The following is a 27,803-nucleotide window of genomic DNA, read 5'->3' as shown; positions in this document are numbered from 1 at the left end:
AAATTATGGGCGCAAGGTCAACTGCTGCTCATCAGGTTGTTGAACTCCCACATGTGTTGTTCTGAAGATCTGTATCCTTCCTCTCCTACTACCAGGATTTTTCCACCTGTGAAATGACGATTAGAGCACTGGTTCTCCTGTGACCTGTTACAGACCCCCTGAGATCGCACACTGTGACTTCCCCTTGAGTTTTCCAGTGTTCTCCTAAAGCATCTCAAACTTGCTGCTTTTTATACTTGCCAGTCGCTGAGGAGCCACTGTTGGGAAATGCTGCTCTAAACAGACACATTTGCAACCGCTCTTATACAAGGCTGCTGGCTGCTTCCTTTGGCCCTGCCCTGAGAATGCTGCCTCGCGAGGGCTCCTGTCCTTGTCTGTGTGCACACTGCCTGGGTGACAGCTACAGTTTCGTGTCTGAGCCCTTGGCTTATGCGTAGTCTGTGCTTGGAGCGACGTGTTCCATCAAACCGATTGCTCAAAGGGATGTTTCTGGATGAGGTGCCTCCCTTCTGGGCTCTGCTGGGTATTAAAGCGATGGTGGCTATTAGCATATTGCAGCATAGTGAGGTATTAAATACACTCAAGAGTGGGAATGCTCCTCATTTTCTGGGCTCAGGAAGCGTGGTAGGAAAAAAGGGAGAAGAAAAATTCAGAAAGCTTAAATGTGATAAGGAAGGGTTAAGAAGAGCAATATAGAGTCATTTTGACAGACAGATTCATAGCAGTTTTCTCAGCGATAGAGTAGTTTGGAGGCGTGAAATTATGATAAGTGTAGCTCTCATATCCCTGGCTTTGTTTCTTCTGGGTGCGCAGTTCTTGAAATTGCAATGGAAAAGTCGTGGATTTCCTCCTGGACCGACCCCGTTTCCCATCATTGGAAGCATGTGGTGGATAAATTTTAGAGCTGATCATGGGAGCCTGAAAAAGGTACGGATTTGCAGAGGTGAACTAAAGAACCATTGAGGCAAAAAGTAAAATCTGGTGGTGGGTGTTGATAGGCTAATGTGGTAGCAGAGAGAACTTAATCCTGAGGGAAGGTGAATCATGAAAGTTGAATTAATTCTTCACGGAAAAGGTTGTCGGGCATTGGAACAGGCTGCCCAGGGCAGTGATGGAGTCACCATCCCCGGAGGGGTTTAAAAGACATTTAGACGAGGTTCTCAGGGACATGGTTTAGTGCTAGAGTTAGGTTAGGTTATGGTTGGACTCAATGATCCTGAGGGTCTTTTCCCACTGAAAAGATTCTATGATTCTATGATAAGTTAAGTAAAATCTGCAGAGAGTCTAATTCATGTGAAAGCTAATATGCGTGCAAGTTAAACAGAACTGAGGACAGTAATTTTTTCTCAAAAAAGACTTTTGGTAACCACTCCCACTGCAAAAGAAAACTATTGACCCTTCTAATTTCCCGCACCCCTGATGAATATCATGCTAGAAGAGAGCAGCCCATTGTGTGTACATTTTGGTTGATGGTTCTCCCATGGGTATTTTTTTGGCATTGAACAAACTTACAGCTGGCAAAAAGCTATGGCAACATCTGTACCTTGTGGCTGGGTCACAAACCCATGGTGGTGCTGTATGGATTCCAAGCCGTGAAAGATGGTCTCACCACCAACTCAGCAGATGTTTCTGGGCGACTACAGACCTACGTCTTCAACAAAATGGCAAATGGAAAGGGTAAGATGTTCATATCCATGGAAGGACTTAATAGTTGATTTTTTTTGTTTCCTCTTGTTAAGGAAGTTTCTTTACCCTAGGTTTCCTGAAGCAGAGACTCAGGCATGGATTCCAGCAATTGTTCTTAAATAAATAATTCTATGACACAGCGTAGAGAACAGCTTGAGCTGGGTGCCTCTGGAATAGGGACCCCAAGTGAAGAATTCCCTGGGCAATTATATCCTTACAATCTAAGCTTCCCGCTCCTCGCCTGTCAGTTCAGGCTGGTTGTAAAATTAGGGCCTGGGGTCTCCCCGTTCTTCATTGGTTTTCTTAATTTTCATCAGGAGAGCCTTTTCTTGTCTCTGTGGGTAGTTGTTTGTCTTCTACTGACCAGACTGGGTGTCAGTTCTAGGTCCTGTCCATCAGTTGTTATTTTGCACCTGCAGCTGGGGAGAAAAATATGTCCCTGGCAATAACCAAAACATTCTACTGTGTCTCGTCTTCTTTTATATGTGCCATTCCATTCCTTTGCTCATTTCTAGGGATGCAGCTCCTATTAATGATTAAAAGCTCCCTTATCTTCTTGCTTTAACAGACCTTGTGGCCCTCCTAGGCAGAAAGTTGAAAAGTTCACAGCTCACGGACTAAGCAAACTTACTTATGCTAAGCAAATTCTATATAAGCAGTTTCTAAGCAAGTTCTATAAGCAGCAGTATAGCAAGTAGTTCAATAAGCTAGAGCAGTCTATTCCCTAACACTCTCTTGTTTTCTTTATTGACAAGGCCTTAGCTCCCAATTCACCGTTTCTGTCTGCTCAGGGTGAACAGCACAATTCAGCACTACTCTGAGCTGTCTCCAAAGTCCTACCGTCACACATGAATTTCAGAATCTCATTAGAGCAGCAATATTTGTACCTAGTTAGGTCTTGCTTGTCTATTCCTAGTGTTGTTGAAGTGTGTGTCCTGATTTGAAATAATCTGGAGTTTGTGGCCTCCTCTGCAAGCTGAGGCTGCGGTAATTCTTTATGGTCCCAGTTGTTTACAGCAAAGGTAAGGAGAGCATGGACAGAGCTGTAGAACAAGGTCTGTCTTTTTGGGAAGTGCAAAGGCACAGGAAAGTCACTGGAGCTTTAAATGTATTAGCCAGGCTGTACCTGCAACATATTCAAAGCTTCTTATTGTGCTGTCATTTACATCAGACACTGAGAATGATGGTGGATGGAGAATAAAGAGGATGCCGCATTTAAAACAGAAATGATTGCGCTTGTTTCACTAGCCTCTTCTCCAGAGGATAAAAAGCAGATGCCTTTATCCTCAGTCAGGCTTTATTGCATGTGGATTACAATCTGGAAAGCTTTAATTTATAACACTAACTAACGTAAGTAGAGAAAAGCATCCTTAAGGAATGGAGATTATTAAGTCTGGGGCCATTTCAGTCCATTTGGAAGGGTCTTTATTGCTGCCTTTTGTCTGGGTGACGTGGAGTGAAGCAGCGGGGCTGTGCCAAGGTGCCCTCGCGCTGGCAGTTTGCAGCAGGGCTGGCTGGAGCTATTGGCTGCAGGTTGGCAACTCTGCAACACAAATATCCGCCTGCTGGGCTGGCTCCTTTTCTGGTAGCCCAGGCTCTCGGGATAACAGAAGGAATAGGGGAGAGTTATTCCAGACAGTGGCCGTGCAGCTGGCTCAGGGAGCAGGCTGGTTTTCCCAGGGGAGGGGTGGGTAGAGTGGAGGAGATTGATTCCCCACCGTAGAGATTAAATGGTTTGTGCTGGGCTGTCTGCTGGACCACAGGCTCACAGCGGGGCTCTGGGGTTCCTTCCTGTCCCACAGTGAGACCTTGGTCTCACAAAGCTGTTTGTAGCTTGGCTAAAGCCTGCTCTTCCTATTCTTGTTCTTACTGGGTGGTTCTTGCCCTGGCTTCCTTTCCTTTCCAGGAGGGATCTGGACCAGGACAAGTGCTCGATATCTCATGTAAACAGCCTGGTAAAATTAGCATCCCCTAAAAGCCAGAGACTGTGTAGCACAGGAAACATGTGCTCAGAACCAGTTATCAACTCTAGCCATTAAAGAACTTTTCTTTTTGAAGCACTACCAAGCAGGAGATGCAATGATCTCCAGAAGGTTTGCATCAGGTTAAGAAGCACAAGTACAGGGAATGCCCAGACCCCCACAATGAGCTCCGCAGAAATCTCTTCTGGGTATGAGTAGCTTGGTGAGAGACACCATCGTATTTCCAGGTAGTAGAAACCTGAACTTAAGCGTTTGTTGAGGAAAACTGTCTTTGCCACTCCTGCAGAGTTGACATGGGGCAACATCTCCAAGAACACAATGTCCATATGGGGATATTGGCAAACACAGCTTAGAAGTCTTAATTGCACTGGAAGATTGCACAAGATAATAAATGAGATTGTAAGAGATTGCATGAGCTGGACTATAAGCTCGTCTATGTGAATAAGGGTTTAGATTAATTTCTGCTCAAAGCATGGGCAAATAGAAGGCAACACCAACCCACACTGTCTTGGCAAGTGTGGGAAGGCAAGTGTGTGAGTCCTGAGATCTGAGTGGGCTTTTTGCAGGGGTGGGAATGTATTAACCAAGGTGGTTTCTCTGTCTCTGACAAAATACAATTAAAAACCACACTGCCCTGATGCAGCACTCTGCTTTGTGACTGGCAGCATGATGAGATTACCCAGTGTGTGTGTCGTTTACTATTATATGAACATTAATGTGACATTAAATTGATTCTTGGTGACCGAAGGTATCCTGGTCTCAAATGGTCTCATCTGGAAACATCAGAGACATTTTGGAATTGGAGCTCTCCGAAAACTGGGAATGAGGAACAAAGGAATGGAACACGGGATACAAACCGAGGCCCATTATCTGGTCGAGTTCTTCAGGGACAAAGCTGGTACGTCACTGGTGGGGTGCTTGGTGCACTGGGGCTTTTGAGATAGAACATCATGTGCATGACTCTAAGGGCAAAGACTATTTTTGCTCTATAAAAGAAGGGGTTCGGAGCACAACTTAGAGTGCAACGAAAACTGTTTGTACAGTCAGACCTCAGCAATGTAAGTTTTGGTATCAACGCCAAGATCGAGATTTAACAAAAACAAACAAACAAAAAGGCAAACAATATAACAAGACCGGGAGTTAAAAATCGGAGGTCTTCCTGTCCTCATTTTTGAATGAGGTTTATCTTTTGTTATATTTTCCAGTGAATTTTGGGTGTTTCAGTGTAACAGTCTAAATAGACATCTATTATAAAATGCCATTGTGATCTTGCTTCCAAAATCACAAGGGAGATGAAGAAAGTGTTTTGGAGACAAACGCGTATCTCTGTCTGCAGGAAGAGCTGTCGACCCTTCCTTCCCCATTGTTCACGCTGTCTCGAACGTGATCTGTGCCGTGGTTTTTGGACACCGTTTCTCCCTAAAGGATGAAACCTTCCGCCAGCTGATTGAAGCATACAATTATATAGTGGCTTTTGGGAACAGCTACCTTTACTATGTGAGAAAATGACTTATTTAATAAGCAAATTATTTTATTATCGAGCACATTATTTATTGCATTAGTACATATGTTATTATAGTTACTGTGTTATTTAATACACATTAAATGCCGCTAAAAAATCTGGCTATGAATACGAACTGGACCTGCAGTGCTTTGGCTTTGACATCATTCAATTATTATATTAATAACCTTTATTAGAATTTCTCAGCAAAGGCAATGTGCTTGGGATGCTGAACTTTTCTGTAATGCAAACACCAGTATTGTTAGGGTGAAAAGGCGACACTCTATCAGAATAAAAGAGAAATTTTTTTCTATGTGCTAAAGTAATGTATATATACATTTATTAATATTGAAGTTATTAATATTAATTCATGTTAAATTTACTGTGAAAGTGACTTCTTTTGTGGGTGGATTAACAGGGCAAATACAAGTAGAGTTATGCAATAAGGATATGAAAGAATCCAGGGTGGAAACTGTGTTGTCTTTAATTTGTGGTTTTAATATGTGTTCATGTACTCAGCATGTACCCAACATTTCTTTTTGATGCTACAGCATTTTTCCTAGAGAAATTAATTCAGCAGTTTGGCCCCAAAAATGCCCACGCTGTGTCTCTATAGCAGCCTTGCTCGTGCCAGGTAACTCAGAGCAGCTGTGCTGAATTCTTGCTCCACAGATAAGCGAAGTTTTCCCGTGGGTTGCAGAGCATCTCCTGGGACCCACACAGAAAGCGTCTTCTTGCTGCGACTTTGTTCGCGCTTTCATAAGGCAGGAAATCAAAAGCCACAGGGAAAAAGGCAAAATAGATGAACCAGAAGATTTCATTGACTTTTACCTGGATCAGATGGAGAAAGTGAGTGATTTATGTGACGCAGATCCTGTTCTAACAGACTCTCTGCACCTTTCCTACAGTTCTCTGCACAAAGCAAAATTTTTACAGAGCTCTTTCAATACAGTTTAAGAACTCTGCTGTCAAACTCAAGTATGAACTTTGAATAGTTAGTTTAATAACTTGTTTCAGAAGTATAAATTAATTACATTGGTTTGTTTTCATACTGTGGAATCCTTAGTGCAGGGTGGGCAGTAGGGAGGACTTTGGAAAGGTGCAGATATTTGGATGGCTGTCTCATTCTGATTCTTTGTGTCTCATTAATATTTGCATTTATTATCTTTGTGCTTTGTACTGAGCTTTTGTGTGCTTAGTAGTAACGTACAATGGCCATAACAATATTAAAATGATGGCAGTCTCTGTCTTTTCGTTGAAAACAAGCATTAATTTAAAAAAATGGTAATAGCTGAAATCGGCAAATGTGCAGAGAGCAGCAAGGGTGGGATAAAACTACTTTGAAATGCTTTTTTCTGATGTGGAATTTAGCAGCAAGGCAACGAGTCATTCTAGACGGCAGCTTAACAGGATCTTAGACACCTGAGACTTTCGACAGCGCCTGTAATTTAGCAGTATCAATGTACTTATTTGAGGAAAATATTTGCATGCAGTTTTGTTCTACACAAGTACCTGTATTTTCTCCATCCTCGAGAACTATTGTTTGTTTAGCTATAGCGATCGCTGTTTGTCTCAGTGCTTTTACAGAGGTGTGCTGCATTTTACCTTTCTCATTGCCACCTGCAGACTAAAGATGTCCCCAGTTCTACCTTTGATGAGGACAACATGGTGCAGTCTGTTTTTGACCTTTTCCTGGGTGGCTCAGAGACCACGGCCACCACCCTGCGTTGGGCTCTGCTCTACATGGTGGCTTTTCCTGACATCCAAGGTGAGTTGTAGGCACAAGCACAGGTGTGTTTCATTAGAAAAATTGTCTGTTACACCTTTTTTTTTTAAAACATCAAGTTGGTTTTGAAGATCAAGCTTTCATTTTTGTTTTTAAGATCACATTTTTGAGCTTTGCTTATAAGAAGACAGTGAAGTGGAAAATCTTCAAACAGATATTTTAAAATAATTTCAGGGATATTCAACTTCTGATACTGTATTTTGTTAATTTTTGCCAGACTGTTTCAGTACTGTAAGCACATAATCGAAGATGCGGTCCAGCTGATAACACTCAAGCTGAAATATGAGCTTGGGTTAGGGAAAAGTGACATTTTTCTGGTATCCAGAGTGTATAATAAGCATATATTATTTCTACTCATTAACTGACACACCAGTTGTATTTCTGTGTAATAAGTATATTTGTTGTAACGTATGAGAATGTTAAAGAGAGAAGGAAGACAAAAAGCTGACTGGAAAAGTCCAGGCAAAGGTGTAGTTACACACTAGTTTCAAAATTTTTGAATTATTTGATACAAGGCTTTCAGAAGTGAGTACACGTTCTCGACTCTCAGGTTTAGAGCTAGAATTCTTTTCATGCTTTTGGTGCTAGAATACTGGAAGAACAGAGCCCTGCTCAGGCACATACGCTTCAAATTCTAATGAAATAAAAAGCAAAATAAATCTCTTGGATTACTAGCCTCATTTTTAAGCATGAAATTTGACCCTGAACCCTCTGATACTGTGTAGCTGTGTTACTTACTGAAGCCGAGACAACAGCCGAAAGAGATTAAGAGTGGGTGATGGTTTGGTAATATTATCCCGTTCCAGTTCTCAGCATTCCATCTGTATATCAGCCTGATACGATGACTCTCTTGCAACATCCTGATTAGTGTGCTGTCAGTCTGTACTTAGCTACAGTAAAAGTAATAGCTTGAGTAACTTAAATGATCTCTTAATGAGAAGTTCTTGTTTTATTTACAGTTCATTCCCCTTCCTTTAATTGTGAAGCTCAATAGTTCTCTTTGGCTTGTGGAAAGATGCCCCGAACATAGAACCAATAAACTAGGAAATACCAGAGTGTAGTAAAATCATAACTAGATAGTTGAATAAATGTATTTATAGTTTAAGATATGGTGAAGTATAAATTATTTACATATTATATTTTTTCACTACTATAATCCAAAAAGGAGATGAAAGCTCTGTTTCATGCAAAACACTGTTCTTATATCTATAATGGGCTTGTTTTTCTCTTTTGTAGAAAAAGTCCAGAAAGAGCTGGATGCCGTTCTGAGTCCCTCGCACCTAATCTGCTATGAGGATCGGAAGAAACTGCCTTATACAAATGCTGTGATTCATGAGATCATACGCTTTAGTAGCATTGTTCTAATCACAATTCCTAGAGAAGCAGTGAAGGATACAACCGTTTTGGGGTATCAGATTCCAAAGGTACAGGTATCCTTTCTATTCCAGTGTGATCTTTGGCTGTGAGTTAAGTTCCTTGCAGTCATGTTTACCACTAACCCCTTTCCTCTCCAGTTCAGGACAGGTGGCTGCTGGTGACAGCGCTGGCAGACACACTTTTCCCCTCCCATGGCCTCTGGCCTGTGCCTTTCTCTCACAGACAGTGAGCGAAAATGCTTGCCAAAAGCACAGTTCCACACCAATTACATTAGTGTTCTGTGAGAGTGCTGCAGGGTCTCACTTCTCAAGAGCTTGTGATTTTGAAATACCTTATAAGCATTTGAACTGTTATATTTTTAAGAGGTCTCGGGAAATACTTACTTTATAAGCATTTGAGCTCTTATTTTTTCAAGAGGCCTCAGAAAAGACTTATCAGAATTGCGCAGTGGTGTCTGTAGGGAAGGTTCAACGGACCATTAACACTAGGATATTGTCTGCCATGTGGACAAAAATTTTCTTCATTGGTGATGTCTGAAACAACTCCAAGTGTCTACTCAACTTCATTCACTTAGGTCTTCTTTTTCCTATTATTACCTCTCTGGCATCATATTTGAAATATAGAATTATAGAATCGTAGAATGTCCTGAGTTGGAAGGAACCCACAAGGATTATTGAGTCCAACTTCTGTCCCTGCATAGGACAACCTCACAGTTCACACCATGTGTCTGAGGACATTGTCCAGTCTCTTCTTGAACACTGTCAGGCTTGGGGCCGTGACACCTCCCTGGGGAGCCTGTTCCAGTGTCCAGCACCCTCTGGGTGAAGAACCTTTTCCTAATGTCCAACTGACCCTCCCCTGAACTGAACTGAAGTTTCTTTTCTTATTTTTGGAAGAAAAAAAACCCCTCAGAACAGTTTGAAATTTTTTTTTCCTAATAAAATAATCTTTCGTTTCTGCTGCCTCTCCATGTGACCAGCACTGTGATGAATTATAGCTGGAATCTGTTTGTGTCCTTTTCATCCTGATGTGTGAGAGACGGAACCGAGCCAACAGGATCTTCCTTTCAGGGCACTGTGATTATGGCAAACATCGACTCGACTCTTTTTGACCCTGATTACTGGGAGACTCCTCACCAGTTCAACCCTGGCCATTTCTTGGACAAGAATGGGAATTTCGTGACCCGAGAGGCTTTCTTAGCCTTCTCAGCAGGTAGGTGCACTGGTGAGTGAACCCCTTTGGGTGGGTTAGATTGTAAGCGTGAAACTATATTATTTTCATTGTGGGGAAGGCCAAAAGGAATATAAAACCAAACTATAGGAGCACATGTTTTTTTACAGCCCAGAAAAATGTTTGATTACAAAAATAAGTTGTTTGGTAACCATATAATCCTTGATCTTAGATTTTTGTGAAAATGCAGAGAAGGGAAAGGAATTGGCCTTGGAATTGCCAATGATTAGGGGATTTGAGTCCTTACACTGTTGTCCTCTGTCATGCTCTGCATATGCCAGATAATGCTGTTACAGTAGCTGTCTGTGGCAGGCTGCTCTGCTGGAGCTGATTTATTTTGTATAAATAATCCAATATTAATGGGTGCAGAAATTTGAAGCTGAATCAAATACATCCCAAATAACTGTGTCTTTCCTGGGGACCTTCTGGAGCCTCTCTTCCACACAGTGTATGATTTTATAGAAGTTTAAACAAACAAAAGCTCTCGGAGATCACGCCAAGATGGAACAGCCTGATTGTCAGAACCCTCGGCTGAGATGTGGAAGAGTCAGGCTCAGGTTCCTGCCCTAAACTGGGCAAAAGATGAATTTGAACGTGATTTCCAAGTCGAATGGCCTAACGACATGTTTCAGGGTCTGTCACTGTCTTTCTCTGACTGGAAACTATGTCCTGGACACGGTTAACTAATAAATTGGGAAAAGTTTTTTCTTCAACAATGGTTTTCACTGAAAACATTACATAGGAAAATGTCTAGTCACATGTAGAATGTCCTCTACATTCTGATTTTTCACTGCTGTTAGTGAAGAAAAGTCAGCCTGTACTAAGTGGAAGCTGTGAGGGAACCTAAAGATGCTTTCTTGTCATTCTCATTTGGAATCGAGACTGAAACTCAGTTCATAGAACTGGGGAGTCCTATAGATTAGAGAGCAAGTTACAAAACTGCTGAGAAGCATCTTTGGTATCTTTTTCTATGATCTGGCAGATCCTGCAAAGAATGATTGCAGACGTCTCAATTGTCTGGTCAGTTCCATCTGGGAGGAAAATGTCAAATTCAGGAAAGCCTGTTGTTCCTTGCTGATGCTCTTTTGAAAAGCTGGAGGGGACTGACTGCTCTTTCCCTTCTCCCTCCGCAGGGCACCGTGTGTGTCTGGGAGAGGTGCTGGCAAAGATGGAGCTTTTCATCATCTTCTGCAGCCTCCTGCAGATGTTCAAGTTCACTCCACCAGAAGGAGTAAAGGAAGTCAACACAGACTTCATCTTCGGAAGCACAATGAAACCCCATCCGTACAAGCTCTGTGCAGTTCTTCGCTAGGTGGCAGGGCATTGTAGATTTGAGAGAGACGCATTGCCACAGCTTTGCTAGTATGCTGATCTTTTGTGCAGCTTTTATGTTTCTTATTTCTAGCTCAAATTCGGTGTGACTCTGTCCATGTTGTGCTATATGTCTAAGAAGCTGCCCCTGAAAAATCTGCTGGTTTTCCTGTGTCTGGGAAATATCTGTGCATTTTTTTCTGCTGTATTGCAAATGAAATAAACATAGAAAATTATAATGGTGTCTGGTCTTACTAGAAACTCAACAGGAATCTTACTGGAATCAGAAGGTGTTGAGGTGCTTCCCCTCGTTCCCATACATTCTCAAATCTCGAGTGGGTTATAGAAATGCTCTTACCAGAGGTGGTGGCTCTGGATATCACCAGAGCCCCAGGTATGTTTGCACGAGGGAACAGGGTTGTGGAGGGGATGCCTCAACTAGGTGTGAGCCAGCTGGCTTGTCCAGTTAGCCGAGCCATGCAGAGATGACAGCTTGAATCTGGAAGTAACAGACCTCCAACAATGCAACCCTTCATTTGAGCGTGAGGCTGGTGACTCAGGCTGAAAGTGAAGGCAAACCCCTCGTATTCCTTGATGAAGAACTGCAGAGGGGAGCTCACTGCTGGTGGAAGAGAAGTGGGTGTATTGGACCAGTGGGCTGGCCCGTGGATGTGTGGTGTGGTGGGGTTTTTTGTGTGTGGTTTGGTTGGTTGGTGGTTGTTTGTGGGTTTTTTTTTTCCCGATATATTGTAGTGACACATTTGAGAGAGATTTCAATGAAAGAGGGAGTCCTCTGACACAGCTGTGTTTGTAATGATAACGCTGTGCAGTACTCCAGGTTGGCCATGTCTGTTGATGCCTGCAAGCACAGTTATAGGGTGCTGCTTGTGGTCTTGTTAAGCAAAGCTTGATGCCTGCAAAGGAGGGAGAGGGCAGAAGAAATTTGGGTAGCGTTTCCCGAGAGCTGTGTGAGAATTGAACTTCCTGAGAGTTTTCTGTGAGCACAGGAGCAGCTGCACACAACCTTCTAGCAGCTGGGCTGAGGGACACTGAGCAGAGTGGCAGAGTTGGGCCTGCATATCGCGGGGAAGAGCTGTGCAAGATGCACCTGGCAGAAGTAGGGACAGTGCCCAAGCAGGGGTAGTGAAGAGCAAGTGCCAGAAACCTCTCACACTGTGAGGCTGGCTTGTTACCCAAGAAGATTTAAAAACTGAGGTTGGAGTAGGGGCTGCTAGTGGATGTAGCAAACATTCTGTTGTTTTATCAGTTTTCTTCCTTGAGGAAAAGACTTCACAACTGTTATTGCAATTATACTTCAAGGATTAGTTTTCATTGCGTTGTTTATCCACCATGTTAGAGTTTTCTTTCTTTAGTTTTAAGCTGTTGGTTAAAAAAACCCAACAATTCGTCTTTGTGAAGGAGCTCAGTATCATAAGGTTCAGTGCTCTTTCCTCAGGCTTCTGGGTTGGGGCTCCAATGGCTGCTGTTGTGGTGACTCCCATAGATTTGAAGTTGGCGCTTGCTGCTGCTGCAGCTCGTCTGGGTTTGGCAGAAGACATGTGTGAGCTTAGTGGGTCAAGCAGATGAGGCTGATGCAGCTTTCCTGCTCTTTAATCCCTACCTAGCTCTGTGCTGCTGCCTTGTGTTGATGCAGACTCTGTCGGAAGCAGAGGGTGGGTTGTGCACTGCTGCAAAACTAGGATTCGTTTTTTTCTACTAACAGAAAGATGAGGTGGTAAAATGAGGTGACTGCGTAACTGCTGTGTTGACACCCAACTCTCGGGCACCTCTGTGAATATAGGACAAATGAGAGACTGAATAAGAGGTGAGGTTTAGGAACAGCAACCCAGGGTTGTATTGCTTTAAAACTTTTTTTCACTTATAGTATCTTTAAAAAAAATAACAATGGAGGCGAAATTCCTTTCGCAAATTTTTACAAAAAATTGTTGTCTTCTTCACAGAGGCTATCCTGGAAGGACAGAGTGGTTTTGTCTGGGGTGTTGTCCCAGAACAGCTGCCGCAGTCACAACTGTGACTCTTCCTCCTCCCAAGGATTTTGGAAAATACTAAATTTGAAATGGGACAAGATTGAGACAGAGAAAAGGGCAATGCCACAACTGAAGGAACTAAAGTCACATAAGTGGTCTCTGAAGTGGATAATTTAGTTTTTCAGTTTGATCCCAGCTCTCGGTTCAATAACTGGCCAGCAAGACTGCATAAGTGTTAGGTCTCTGCCCCAATTCTGGGGTGAACCATCTCGCTTAATGCCTCACAACTTTTATTTTTAGCTGTGCCAGCTCTGTAAGTTTGGCGTGCGAGCAGCTAAGCCATCTAGGTGACTTCCCAGAGTGCCACACGCTTCTGTCTAAGCCAGTTGAGCTGGGTCTAAGCCAGTGCTGCTCCTGAGCAAGTGCCAAAGCTGCGTTGTCCGAAATGACGCCCTTTGCAGGGGCACAGGCTGTACCTCAATAAAGGAAGAGCAATCCACAGCTCCCAAAGGGCGTTGCTCCGTTGCTCCAGGCACTACGGTGGGAATTAGCTGAGAGGCAGCTGGAGGCGGTGAAGAAATTTCATTTTTTATTTGGCCATGAAGACCTTGCAGCCTCACTTATCTGTACAACTGGACAGAGTGTGTGGACACTTAGGTCTTACGCCATTATAAACACCAAACTCTTGTTACCCAATGACAGCTTAGAGTCTTTTGTTTGTTTTTTTTATGTGCCCTAAGTACAAAATTAAAAGGTCTGGCCATCTCCCAAAGAGCTTACAATTTAAACCATGAGGAAAAATGAAAGGAACAGCAGAGAACATCAGAATTGACCAATAATATGAAGCGAGTGAAGGAGCACTGCACGCGATTGATACATGTGGTGGCTACTGATGAGCCCGAATTTTGAGTAATCCCATGGGCCTTGGGCGTGTAACCAACCCTCAGGATATTTTTTAAAATGATTTCTCTGTTCTTGCAAGGGACTTTTTATGAAACCAATACTGTGGGCAGGGATTTTTGTCACATCGACTGTCATGGCACAAGGAGGCATGTAATTAACCTGCATTTTGTATACCATGAAGACCTGATGATGGTCAGATTTGTAACTGCAATATTATGGAATGATGTCACATATGCTTAAAAATAAGAACACTTCATTCTCTGGGATGGGGAAGTAAAGTGATAAAGAGGGAAGGACTGAGAGGCACAGAAGCTTCAACACCTTTTTCTCTTTTAGGGAGGTACCAGCAAAGCAAGATAAAGTGGATCTATGGTCTGTGGAGCAGTTTTTCAAGACAACGTAGCCTTGTAAATCAGAAGTGAAATGTTAACAGTAAGTGTGGTGCTGCTATTTTTTGTGGTGTCTCTGCTGTTTATGCAGTTTCTGAAACTGCAATGGATAAGAAGACGATTTCCTCCTGGACCAACTCCATACCCCTTCTTTGGAAATATGCTGCAGATGAACTTCCAAATTCATCATGACATCCTTAAAAAAGTATGTATTTTCAGGTAAATAATTAATGGACTCATAAGCTGATTGAAAAGTAAATGTGACTGTTTAACATAGTCTTATTTTGAATGCTAGGAAGGGATTTATTCTAAATTGTGTAAATGTGAAAATAGATGGGGACCATTTAAAGTATCTGCTTCTTGGTATGAAAAATTTCCAGCTTACTATGACATATGTTCGTTAAAACTTCATATGCATATGAACAAAACAATACTGATAATATATTCTTGTCTTGCACATAGGAAAAAGACACATTTTAAAGCAGACTCTTTAATTCTGCGCAGTCTTTTGCATGTCTGTGTGTTGACTGTTGTTGCACTGGCAGTTTCTAAATATCACATGAAATATAACTATGGAGTGCTTATGTGTTTCAAGTATAGAAAGGAGGATTTTTTTTAATATATCTATTCAACAGATTTTTCAAAAGATCTTGGAAATTTTTCTTCTGACCTATTATACAATTTGGTCAGGTTTTCACAAGGGACTTCAGTTTGCTGAGCCAGATTGGGTGTTTAAGTAGCCGAACTAGTAGTTAATTATGTGCCTACATTGAACCTCTTTTCTAAGTCCAATTGTAATGCACAGCACTTCTAGAATTTGTATCATGGTGTTTTATATTCCCCCTACATACATATTAAATATTTACCATTTAAATAAATGCATAATAGCACGTCACTGTCACTTTTTGCTCTCATCCTTCCTTTTCCCTGACTCTTCCCTGTCCTACCCATTCTCCTCTCCCGAGTTGCATACTGAAGGCAAAGTAGTTATGACTCCACAACAGAAAACTATGGCCAGTGCATGTCTGTTGTGTTTTCTTCTATTTCTGACCTCCCAGTCCTGAAGAGTAGTATTGCTCATCCCAAGATTTCAAAAGCCATTAATTAGTCCTTCCAAAAATGACATTAGACACAAATATGGAAGCGTGTGTGTATAATTTTTTTCTCAATGTCCATATCTGTTCCCTCTTGTTTGTTCCCAGGGAGCAAAATTTTCTAGGTGAGCTAGAAAGGAGAGGGTGATTCCCGCTTTACCCATCTCCTCAGCTGCTTTTTCTACACTTAGTACATAAAAGGGAATCTGTAGATGGTTCACATAAAACTCATGAGCCTAATGTTTTCCTCTTACAAACATTCATCTGCAATGAGTTTGAATTGTAAGACATGAGATAAATAACATAACAGACATTGGCATTGTTGGCTGCCTGACATTTTAGGAACATCTTTATCTTTAGTAAATGAGATGTTGGCTAGAAACCTGACTTCAAGCTATATATATTGCTCTCTACTCCAGGTCAATCATCCCTGGGGCATCCGCCAAGGGAGAAGATCTGGTTCATCTTGTTTGACTTAAATATCCTCGTTCTGACCTATGTTGTTCTGATGCTGCTTTGTTCTACAGATGGCCAAAATTCATGGTAATGTCTTCACCTTGTGGGTTTTAAACCATCCTGTAGTTGTCCTGCAAGGGTTTCAGGCAGTGAAGGAAGGTCTGACTGTCCACGCGGAAGACGTTGCTGGAAGGCCAACAAGCCGTTTCTTCCATGTTTTGACTCATGGAAATGGTAATTATTATTTTCACAAATTATTTGTGTGTGCTTTAACCCTGATTTTGGAAAGTGATTTAGATGTCTTGATGTCCATAAGTTACAGTGGAAAAAAGTTAATATTTTCATGAGTTTTTGATGAAACATTTCTTCTGTCAGAATAATAGTGGCAGAATATAGCTATTGTAAGAGTTTCAATACAGGAGATAGATGGCCAAACTGGAAGAAGAAAGGAGGGAAAAGAGGTATGCTGCCTGACTACCGGCAAAAATTTGAAAAAATACAATAACTGTATCGATTCATGAATTTATAAAGCATTAACAGCATTAGTTCGTTATGATCCTAGGTGTTATGTTCTCTAATGGTCATCTCTGGAAGCAACAGAGGCGTTTTGGACTTGCAATAATGAGGAAAATGGGAGTAGGGAAAAAAGACCAGGAGTATCGACTCCAAGAGGAGGCCTGTGACCTGGTGGAACGCCTACGGAAAACAAACGGTACGTGACTCAGTGTGCAGGTCAGTCTATGCGATTTTATTACAAAAACGGATTTAAACTGTACATGCAGAGCTGAAGCTCAAAGGTCCGTATTGTATGATCTGCATGAGACATTTACCTGCAGAAGTGCTACACGTGAAACCCCACAGTACAAGCTTAGAACTGGGACTCCATGGTCCCTGTCTGCTGGTGTCATTACTACTTAGTCAGTTTGTTCTGTCTGTGTTGCTGAATAATGAGGTGAATCTATAGCTGTGCTCAATTATTGTGTTATTCTGGTTTTAAAGGGTAGGAGCAAAGAACAGAAGGTGGTTCTCTTTTCAGTTCAGCTGCGTATTCGTACAATGTCTCAGCTGATGTTCTTTGAATCCTGGTTATTGCCAAACATGAGATCTACTGATGCCAAGATTCTTTGAAATCTGGGTGTTTTTATAACTATTATGACTACTAATTGCATTCCCACCAGCAGTCTTTGGTTTGTTGTCTTGTTTTGTTTTGTTTTAAACCTACAGTGTTTTTTAGATGTCTGAAGTTACCTTTTACTCATGCATTTTACCAATAAATTTGCAGTTTGTCATCCGACAATCTAATTAATGTCAGAAATGCTTATAAAGTGTTATCAGCTCTCCTATCAGTGGGAAAAGCAGGAACAGTAAGTGTTAATAGTGAATGCTGTTCACTGTGTTCACAGGAGGACCTCTGGACCCCACAATGCCTGTCGTTCATACTGTCTCAAATGTGATTTGTTCTGTGATTTTTGGACATCGCTTCTCTAAAGACGATGAAAATTTTCAGCGCTTGATTGAATCCATTGATACTATAACAGCATTTGGGAACAGCATCTCCTTTTTTGTGAGGAAATGATTTTTGTTTGTTTGTTTACTTTATATAGACAATGAAAAAGGCAACTTGCTTGTTACTTTTATAAGAAAAATAGCTACAACAGTGCAACTGGAATTGCTGGAGTACACATCAGTACTTCCAGATGCCTAGTTCAAAACTTATTTCAATTGTCTATGATGCATCATAGCACAGAAATTTCCCTTGGCTGGTGGGCAGGGATAGAAATACAGAGGCTGCTATGCATTTGGGAGAGGTACAAAGGACTTGCTTGTAAACGCACTACCTGTACAACTTCAGTGTTTGAAACTACGATGGCAACTCAGTAGGAAAATCCAGGTTAAAATATCTGAAAAGCTCTGAAATAGGCTTATCTTAAATTCTGTCTGACAAAGTGACTTTCTTCATTGTATCAAATCATACGACTACCAACCAAGGTCAAGAGCAATATGAGTCTTTACTCCTTCCTTCACTACTCTTAGCTAACTTCATAGTTGAGCAATTGTAGTGCACAAAGTTAACATGTAATGAAATTGCTCAATGGTAGCTTTTTCCAATAGTTTTTGGCAGTGACACCTGTACCACTCCTGCATGTCCTTGTGAGAATTCAAGTCACACACGCTGGAAGTCACTCTGTTAGCTGCTGGGTGGTATTTGTCTCCATTCAAGACAGCAGCTCCTAACTTCACATCTGGTCCGCTGGACAGAAGAATTTGCTGTCTTGCTTCTGTGTGAAGCTGTGAGTGCAGCTGCAAAACCAGTAGAACCATTTGCCTCAATCAGGCCAGTTTTATTATTAACCATTTACAAAGGGGAACCACAATACTGTACCAATTTACCAGTGTCGAAAGCAGCCTGCTTCTGCAGAACTTGCTGGAACTCATCCAGATTTGTATCTTGCATGATTTCCACTGTCTCTTACTAATTGGAAACTGCTGTAATCAAGGTCCTAGAGAACTTGAGGACTAATCTGATACTTTTGGCAACAAAACAAAACAAAACAAAAAACCAACCAACCCACAAAAAATATGACAAAAACCCCACAGCAAAAAACCCCGAAATTACTCATAACTTTTTCTCCCAGAAGATACAGGTAGAATGATTCTAAGTTATCTTCTAATCAGGGTAAACACAGGATCAGCTATTTCCAAACTTCTCTCAGTAGGTATTTATATAAGCTGTTCTTAACAACTCTTAATAGTGTATCTATGGCTAACAAAAACATTCTAGTCCAATATTTCATTCTGTCCTGCTCTCCACAGTGCTTTCACAGCAGTGTACAATCCTTTAATGATGGTCTGTACTAATCTGTTTTCCTGGTAAGCGGACAGGTAGATTTAAGCAAAATTCTGCAGTAGGACAAAAAAGCAGTACAAGCCAGGAGTCAGAACAGGTTAGTGGGAAGATAAATCTCTGTAATGCAGCTGCCATTTAAACAGGTGAGCCCAAGAGTTATGACCTAATGGATAATTTAAACTGCAGTAATTCTGTAAACTGGAAGGGCATGATGCAGTCTGTAAAAGGGGAAAAAGAAAGGGAAACGAGGTAGAGGAATTGAATTAATGTAAAAAGAATTTTGTTTCTTTTCTGCCGAGGTGTGGTCTTATAATGGGATAAGTGCAATAATGTGAATAGGTTTAGAAAAATGAATAAACAGTAAAGAATCCACGTGGGTCAATATTTCTACTTCATCAAGTTGTTTTACAGACCACACGGATGACGTTTGCGTCTTATCTATGAGAAGGCGTACCTGAGTAAAATCCCCATGCATTCAGTATCCTACAATTAGAAATCAAACCTGGATTTGAATCTTTCTATTTTCAGTTAACATGTGTCAAGGCAGTCAGCCTGGATCTGTTCTTTTTAGTGACGAGAGAGAAATTATACATATGTTGGATAAACTGAGAACAGGGGCATGTTTTATACGGAAGTCCTTGCTACTGAAGTTCAGCCTAGCAAAGAACTGAGGTACAGAGGAACTTCGTTTGTTCTTTGTACACCTCAAGGCAAAAATGTAGCATAAAACTAAGAAATTCTGCTCCAGGGAAAAATGGGATTAGGACAGATGTTAATGAGTCATGGGATAAGCACTTTCCCTTCAATGTAAAGGTGAAGGTGCAGTCATCAGAGTCTTTCATTTGCTTTTTCCACTGCCTAAAAGCCTGTATTAGGATTCAAGTTTATTTTGCTAATGTCATTAATACCACATATCTAAAATATCTCTTTTACAGGTATATGAAATGTTTCCCTGGCTTGCAAGCCATTTCCTGGCACCATTTAAACAGGCTATGTCCAGCATCAATTTTGTGAACGCTCTATTAGCAAAGGAACTCAAAAGCCACAAAGAAAAAGGAAAACCAGATGAAAATCAAGATTTTATTGATTACTATTTGAATGAGATAGATAAAGTGAGTATCTCTGAACTCTTCTTACGCTCCACTTGCAAAAAGAGATTTTAAGTGCTCCTTTGATTATAATGATGTCTAACATAAATTTAGAGGTGTATGATTTCTCCATAGAAAAGCTTATAGGTAGAAGAATTTTAAAAAACTGATACTAAAAGATGTTGGGGGAAGATGAAGTAATAATGTAAGCAGATTTACAGGTAAATTATCTATACCACAATAATAACAGATCTGCATAGCTTTAAGGTACAACTAGAAATGAGTGTTCTGATGGGATGCAGCAGGTGTAGAAAGAATATACAATTAGTAACTTGGTTATGGCTGCAGAAAAAAATTGATAAATTGACAAATGTACTAGAAAATGTCTTCATATTATTCAGAATGTTTTATCTTCTAACCCTCCCTCCCTCTCTTTTTTTTTCATTTTGGGTAGTATCTGTAAATATTCCTGTGATGCAAGGTGGCTTACTTGTTTTCGTGTGCCTTAACTTGATCTTTCCAATTCACATCCGCAGACTAAAGGAGATCCTGATGCTACTTATGATGAAGAGAACTTGATCCAGACTATTTTTGACCTGTTTATGGCAGGTACAGAAACTACAGCCGCCACTTTACGTTGGGCACTGCTCTATATGGTGGTTTATCCTGATATTCAAGGTAAGCACCCAAGCAGTTCTGCAAATTTTTAGAAATTACACGTTCGAATAGTAGTAGAGCTTGTTCAAAGAATACTAGAAGAACTAAAAAGTAGGGTGTGAATCAGCTGAACTGCATTGATCTGTTTCTTGCTTTATCTTTCTAACACACGGGCTGGTCATTTTAGGTTTTGTTTTTAAGTGATCCGTACAGAATGCAGGGTGCGATTAATCTCATCAGGTGGAGGAGTCTGTTCTTGGATGAGATAAACTACACTGTTGCCCCTCCACTGACAATAATGGTCAGACATTCACTGCGGACAAGGTGGAGTCTTCAGGTCATCATTTTCAACCCACAGCTGCTATTCTTTGATGTGCCTCTGGCTTCTTTGGAGCTGAAATAATTTCAATGCAGTGGGAGGTTGCTAATACATGTGGTTATTTCATGAAGCTTAAAAATTCAAACTTAGATATCTACATATAAATAGATACTCAAAAAATGAGTGGGGTACCTTGAAACTGTATGCTTTTAATAATGATATTCACAGAAGAAAGATATAGGTTGGTAGAGGAACAAAGGTGAAAAAGAAGAGTCAGAGTGTACAAGGTAGAAAGGATTAAAAGGTATACAAATCACTTCAAAGGCCTCATATTTGAGAATTTAAGCTGGGTAGCAGGCACAGCAGGAGGCTGGCAAGAAGAAAACCGTGGAAATGGTAAGGAGAAAGGATCTTCCGTTGTTGTTACCAAAAAGCTCTTCAAAACACCTAAAATTTGAATTTTCTCGGCACGATCTTTCACCCTCTCAGGATATGTTGAAGTGGTTGTAAGTTTCCTGATGCACAGGGTCAACCTAATTGCAATGATAAAGGCTGTAGTATTAATCAGACCATTTTGGCTCAGAAATTAATCAGAAATTACCATTTCAGCTCAGATTGTAAGTAAAAAAAAAAAAGTCCTTGAGAAAAATTAATTTGTGTGCTTCCCAAGGCAGGTAATTACAGAATAGCAATTAGACCATCTGTAGATGACAAGCAAAATCTGTGTGGTTCTGAGTGAAGAAAAATCCTTGGTCAGTTACTAAAGCGGTCTCCCAATACACAACGAATATTTCATATTCCAGTTGATTCCCTGCCTCTAAAAATAAATATTAATAAAAGTCTTTTCATAAATTACCTCAGAGCAGTAAATGTAACAGGGATCTAAATATTCTTATAGAATGACTTTGTCAGCTGCCATTATTTTTCAAGTATTACTTGGGTATGCAACCTCTAAACAACTTCAGTGTCAAATTTTATTCAAGTCATCTGTAAGTGAATTTGAAGGCATACTGATTTTATAAAATATCTTTTTCACATTTTTGGATGTTATTCTTACTGTAAAAAGCAATAGGGAAAAATATGAGTGGAGAGTTTATAGATGGTTTCTTGTGTATTTAAAGCTGAATATTCCTCTTTAGAGAAAGTCCAGAAGGAGCTGGATGCTGTTCTGGGTTGTTCCCGTTTAATTTGCTATGAGGACAGAAAAAAGTTGCCCTATACAAACGCTGTAATTCATGAGATCCAGCGGTACAGCAATATAGTCTTGATTGCGCTTCCCAGACAGAGTGTGAAGGACACGGAGTTGCTGGGATTTCCTGTTCCAAAGGTACAAATATGCTGTGTATTTGAATATTTGATGTCTGGTTCACTTGTAATGCTTTTTAAAACTGATTTACTGTAACTTTTTAAATACTGAAGCCACCTCAGCTAGTGATTCCCAAAACACTTTCATTTTCATCCCTTTTTTTCTGGATACGTTCAAATCAACTCTAACATTCCAGAAATTATCGAGTAACAATGGGAAAAATTAAACTGATATTCGTGATATTCTGTAACTCAAAAGCTGAATAAGTAATAAAAATGCTTAGTGCCTATAGGAAAAATAAAAGCAACACATTTTAAGAATACAAATATTATAAAATCCGAACCATTTAGTTTATTGAACTTCTTGGCAGCAAGTAATAAAGGAAAGGAAGTCGCAACATTCTCAAAAGTTTAAACTTCTTATGAAATGTTATAAAGCTTGATCTCATTTTTGAAAAACAGAGACTTTAACTAAGGTCTTTATATTCTTTGTTCCTTTGTCATTATTTGCTTGTCTGATGAATATGAACAATAAGACAGAACTGAAGCCACTGCTCCTTTTTTTCAGAACACCATAATTTTAGCAAATATTGACTCTGTTCTGTCTGATCCTGGAAAATGGGAGACACCAGATCAGTTCAACCCAGGCCACTTTCTGGATAAAGATGGAAGCTTTGTAAACAGGGAAGCATTCTTACCATTTTCCATAGGTATGTGCACTGAACAGCAATTTATTTACTCGGTGTGATAACAACTTAAGATCCATTCATTCCCCAGCATAACTTGGAAGGAATCTGCAAATAGGTGTGTAAACATGTTCCACTGTTTTAAAGTTCTCCAGGAAGAGAGAAATCCAATTGAATGTGGAAAAGATTAGAAGACAAGGAAAGACACATAGAAAAGTTTATCTTGGAAGACAGATCCAGTTTTTCTCTTGGAAGAGAGATCCAGTTTTCAAAGTAGTAGCAGCAAAATGTATAGCACTCGGAAGGCAGTAAATGTAAACTATGCAATCCTGGTGATCATCTCTGTGATGCCTTGCTGCCTGCTGTAAATATAGATTAAAACTTTTGGTGGAAATACAAACAGCCTTTTAGTTCTGAATCATTAAATGAAAAAGTCAGTGAAGATAAAAGGCCAAAGTCTGCAGAAAACAAGCAAACAAACGAAAACCCCAAGCAGGCTAGAAAGGGAGGTTTGACAGAAATCCTTTTTGGCCAATTGCCTTTTCTCTTTTCACAGGGCACCGTGTGTGCATGGGGGAGCTGTTGGCAAGGATGGAGATCTTTATTGTCTTTTCCACCCTGTTACGGGCATTCACGCTCACCCTGCCAGAAGGAGTGAAAGAAGTCAATACGAAGTTTGTTTTTGGGAGCACAATGAAGCCACCTCCCTACCAGCTCTGTGCCATTCCGCGGTAGGAGAAGGTGCCCCGCAGATTCAGGGAAGACTTACTCTGCAAGGTTGTTTCTGCATGTGAAGCCGTTTTTGTATGCCTTCAGATTTTTGCTTTCCTCTTCATTTTGTTAATCACTGCCCTGAAAGATGCTTTTCAGACAGTCGCATCCTGAGGGTCGTGCCTACAAAGCGTTAATCTTTCGTTCTTGTTTTCTGTTTGGAGAATCTTGATTAATTTCTCCTGATGCATAACAAATAAAGACATTAAGGGAAGAAGTAGGATTTGCCCTTATTTATTGCTAATTATGAAAAGGAATTACAAAAAAAGAACCTGAGGCAGTCTATAAATTAGAAGTCTTGTGATTAAAGATCCGTGCATTATTTCTCATAAGCCACAGCTGCATTTGTGGAGATAGGCTTAGAGATCTTTCAGTCTGTCGCAGGATATTAGTGGGTTGAGGAGTGAGAAGAAGCTCTTGGAGGAATCTTTCTAGAGAGGCAGATAATATGAACTGAGATAACATTCCTACAGCCTGATCAGGTTTGGTTTTGTGCGAGCTTGTTGCATACAACTCTATCATTTGCACCTGGCAAGACAGTTCAGGGTTTCACCCACTGCAACAGGCAGTAATTCAGCCCTTCAGGTGAAAACAGGGGAGCGGGTTCATCAGCCACGTGTGAAGAGGTTTCCACAACACAGGCAAGGGCAAGGACTGGAAGACAAATAACAACAGGGGGCAGAAACAAAGTGTTGATAAATTGTTATTTTTATGAGTCCACTGGTTGGCAAGCAACGGGAGAACATGTCTTTGTCATGACAGGTAGTCTTCTGGTGGTTTTTGCTCTAGATCCTCCAATAATTTATTCAGCTTCTTTTATTCTTTCAGATCTTTAATGGATCCTTTATCACAGTTAACTGACTTCACATCAGTCAGCACAAATTAGTATATCATGGCCAACAGAAGATTTAGCACTATGGAAGAATTATTGAAGCCTTTTATGAGTATGGTGCTTAAGGACTTGGCAAAAGTGGATATTTAACATTTTACTAGTTTTTACTAGCATTAGGAGTATGTTCTTCTTGTCTGACATACAAAGGGGATACTGTATGCCAGCACAGGAAGGATTATTTTTATACACTGATTAGCTGATAGTGCTATGGGACTGAAGTCATTATCAGCTGTATTTGTTCCAGGTATCTCTACCTACCTTGTTTTTCAAAGTAGGTATCACCCAGTCTATAACAAGCAGAGATGTGTGAAATCAGTAATCTGCATACCAGATTGTCGTGGTTTAGTCCCACTGGCAACTAAAACCATGTGTCACTCACCCCTCCCATGCAAAACTTGTGGGTTGGGATAAGAACAGTTTAATGGAGCAGCAAAAGGGAAAAGATACACAATGATCATAATCATAATCATAATCATAATGAAAGAATATACAAAGTGAGTGATGTACAACGGAGTAGCCATAGTTGTGTTCCCTAACAGCATTGCTTTGTATGCATTAATATAAAAAGCTGGTAATGACAGGATGGATTGCAGCCACTTCACCTCCACAAGCAGAAGATGCAGGGGAATAAGGTAATCGTTGAAGAAAGCAGCTTGAGTCTTTATTGTCCCTAACAGCAGTAAGAAAATACCATTTTGAAAAAGGAGTGATTGTTGGAAAGCTTAAGAAAAAAAGACCAAGAGGGTAAGTGCTAATTTCTCCCTTCCTCTCTCTGGTAGGGCCATGCTAATACCCTCAACAACTGCATTCATTTTGTTGTGAAAATGTGTTTAGTTCTGGAGAATGTAATTGGCACCAAGTATCATCATTTCTGCACATGAAACAAAAATCGCTCAATCCTTGTTTCTTGGTTTTCTGAATCTCAACCCATGCTCCCAGGACCTTCCATGTCCCTGGTGTTAGATTGAGTCCCTGCAGCTGTTACTTCATCATTTAGGAAACTGGTTGTGTCGGGAGGGGTTTGGCTGCGTGCTGTGATGTCTGGATTCTGCTGAAAGGCTTGAAGAAGTGTACTACTTAAAAATCATCACTGGGGATGAGTTATTGTGTTTAATACACATGGTCCAAGGAACCGTGCCATCCTAGAGAGGTATCTGGAAAAAATTCAGTGGACCCAAATGTTTCAGAGTTTCACACTTGAAAATCTGATGGAAACAAAGATAGCCCTGGAGAAACTGGAGATCTAAGATGGACATTGGAATTTAAACTGAATCTTTGTTACCTGCCATACAAATATCATGAAACATCACAGATGGAAGCAGAGGGCCAAATTTTAGAAAAGACAGGAAATCTTCCTCAGGAAAACACCACCAGGGAAAAGATTTTAAACCCTCCTGAAGTGGCTGGTGTAAGAGACATGGTTCCCCATATCAGAGGAACTTGTTGGCAGAAATGATGCCAAAGAAATAAGGAAGGAAGAGCTTCAGGCTGGTGTTAGAACTATGGCAAAGGATGTGGGTGAATCTGACAAGGGGCTGAAGGGACCAGTGGTATTTGAATACCTGGATTTCTAAGAAATAGCTGATAATGTGAAAACTCAAGGCTGCAAGGCTAAAGAAAGAAATAGAGATTCTTCTGCAAGGCTGCAGCCCTAGCACAGGTGAGACCCCGGCCCTTCGCTTCTTCACTTCCCCATGGGAAACGTCACTGGACAAAAATGACTTTCACTGTTGAGAAAAATAATTTAGATGAAAAAATCTTTGAATATCTAAAAGGCAAGGGAGGGTAATACATTGATTCCAACTGAAAAAAATCTGATCGACTTGTACATTTTAAGTAAATTTATTCTGGATACAGGGCAGGTAAAACAATTCATCAGCATTTCTTTCTAAAGAGAAAATTTTTTTCCTGTTGAAGTAGAGAGCAAAACTAGAAATGGGTGCCTTGAAACATCAGCTTTTTTTGTAAACAAACAAAGCTTTTGTAGAAACATAGTTACTGCCCTTTCTTGGTTAAAAACACATTAATCAGTTATGCTTTAGCAGTAGTGAAGCGCAGTAGTTGGAGGCTGATTTACCTGGGGGCTGGCAAACACCAGGCTGTTCTTTCTGGATAAGTGAGTTTCCTATCCCAGAGCCATAAATCTTGTGAAACACTTTCTGTCTCGAAGATAGAGCCCTCAAAAGAAGCAAGTTGATGTACAAGTCTTCTTGACACGTTTTCAGTAGGTTAGTGAAAACATTTTTTTTTTGCAAGTGTTTTGCTTTCAGGGAATGGGCATTTTCCACGAGGAACCATTTTTCCTTTAGCATTTCAGTCTAGATCTGTAACACGGGGCTGGAACTGTCTTTGTTATGTGATGCCTGGAATCCCTCTCACACGGTTTTCACGGTCTGGTTCCCTGCAAGCTCAGCTGAAGCTGGGTTTGTTCGTCCTGCATATGCTGAGCCTTGGCAAAGAGCCTTGGCTACAAATTGTGTTTATTCTCAGGTTACCAAGTATGGTGCACATGTCATGACTAGTTCTTGCTGGGGCCCTTAGTTCTGGTTGTAGCTCAAGATTCCCAGTAGGTTTTTCCCATGTTTTTTTAATCTGTTTCATACTAGTTGTACTCTCTATATGCGTATGCTTTATTTATCTGGCAAGCTTTCTGGTGATAGCACAAAATATTCTTTAGGGCAGGAGTATCAAACTCATTTTCACTGGGGGCCACGTCAACCTCACGGTTGCCTTCAAAGGGCCGAATATAATTTTAGGACTTTTAGGCAGGTGAAAATGAGTTTGACACCCCTGCTTTAGGGTACCGACCTTTATGTCAAGATTGAAAGGGGAAATTCAGAAGCAGGCAAGAACCTCAGTGAAGCTAGCCAGTGCAAATAGGTAAGAAAAAAAAAAAAGTGAGGTTATATATTGAAATTTTCAATTACATTTGAAAGCATAACAAATTTTGCTTTTTGTATTAAGCGTTAGATACTCATCTGTGTATCTTGAGATAAATATGGGCTTTTAACTTTTATCCATTACTGGATATATGTGTATGTATGTGTACATGGAATATATACAAAACATTTTAAAAACTCTAAGATTGAATATCCACTTACATTTGCATGCTTTATTTGTATGTATGGCTATTGCCTTTCTAGAAGCATTCATGAAGTCTTGGTAGGAGCACATACTGTCCACAATTGTTTCAGAAAATTAGATGAAGAATTTACATGAGGATATGTGAATCTACATTGCCTGGAAAATCTTGGCCCTAGTCTTTTAAGAGACCGTTCCTACAAATCCTGTGATCCATATCTGATAAACATAATCTGAATGAGAAGAGGGAGAGGATATGCATCTATTAAACATGCTTGAGCGTGAAAATGTAATCAGTGGGACAAAAGGGAGTGGCTGATGATATAGAGGGAGGGTTAGAGGCGGGGAATGGTTATTATATGAAATTTAAACTCTTATGAAAGAACTGGTTGAGCAGCCAGCCTTAACAGCTTCAATAGACTATTTTCAATAAAGACAAGCTTGTAAAAGCAG

General features: G+C 40.5%; 2 protein-coding genes across 2 annotated transcripts; both read left to right on the top strand.

The window, feature by feature from the left end:
- The first annotated feature begins 762 nt into the window (after positions 1–762).
- On the top strand, positions 763–10,874 carry LOC135991251 (cytochrome P450 2J6-like). The gene is made up of 9 exons (XM_065639665.1): positions 763–927; positions 1,515–1,677; positions 4,417–4,566; positions 5,005–5,165; positions 5,842–6,018; positions 6,796–6,937; positions 8,192–8,379; positions 9,403–9,544; positions 10,696–10,874. Exons 1-9 carry the CDS (start codon positions 763–765, stop codon positions 10,872–10,874), a joined length of 1,467 nt encoding a protein of 488 aa, XP_065495737.1.
- A 3,313-nt stretch (positions 10,875–14,187) lies between these two features.
- On the top strand, positions 14,188–23,341 carry LOC135991252 (cytochrome P450 2J2-like). The gene is made up of 9 exons (XM_065639666.1): positions 14,188–14,358; positions 15,775–15,937; positions 16,266–16,415; positions 17,107–17,267; positions 19,487–19,663; positions 20,176–20,317; positions 21,755–21,942; positions 22,489–22,630; positions 23,163–23,341. Exons 1-9 carry the CDS (start codon positions 14,188–14,190, stop codon positions 23,339–23,341), a joined length of 1,473 nt encoding a protein of 490 aa, XP_065495738.1.
- Positions 23,342–27,803: the final 4,462 nt, after the last annotated feature.

The sequence above is a fragment of the Caloenas nicobarica genome, chromosome 8 (genome assembly GCF_036013445.1).
Source record: "Caloenas nicobarica isolate bCalNic1 chromosome 8, bCalNic1.hap1, whole genome shotgun sequence".
In the NCBI taxonomy this organism is placed as follows: Eukaryota; Metazoa; Chordata; class Aves; order Columbiformes; family Columbidae; genus Caloenas; species Caloenas nicobarica.
This window is presented reverse-complemented; position numbering and strand designations above follow the sequence as displayed.

Bases quoted from the DNA above. Each gene is read 5' to 3' on its own strand.
- LOC135991251 (XM_065639665.1), top strand. From the start codon at position 763: ATGATAAGTGTAGCTCTCATATCCCTGGCTTTGTTTCTTCTGGGTGCG. The intron at 1,678-4,416 runs GTAAGATGTTCA...TGGTGACCGAAG, and splicing joins CAAAATGGCAAATGGAAAGG to GTATCCTGGTCTCAAATGGT. The intron at 9,545-10,695 runs GTAGGTGCACTG...CTCCCTCCGCAG, and splicing joins TTTCTTAGCCTTCTCAGCAG to GGCACCGTGTGTGTCTGGGA.
- LOC135991252 (XM_065639666.1), top strand. From the start codon at position 14,188: ATGTTAACAGTAAGTGTGGTGCTGCTATTTTTTGTGGTGTCTCTGCTG. The intron at 15,938-16,265 runs GTAATTATTATT...TTATGATCCTAG, and splicing joins TGTTTTGACTCATGGAAATG to GTGTTATGTTCTCTAATGGT. The intron at 21,943-22,488 runs GTACAAATATGC...CCTTTTTTTCAG, and splicing joins TGGGATTTCCTGTTCCAAAG to AACACCATAATTTTAGCAAA.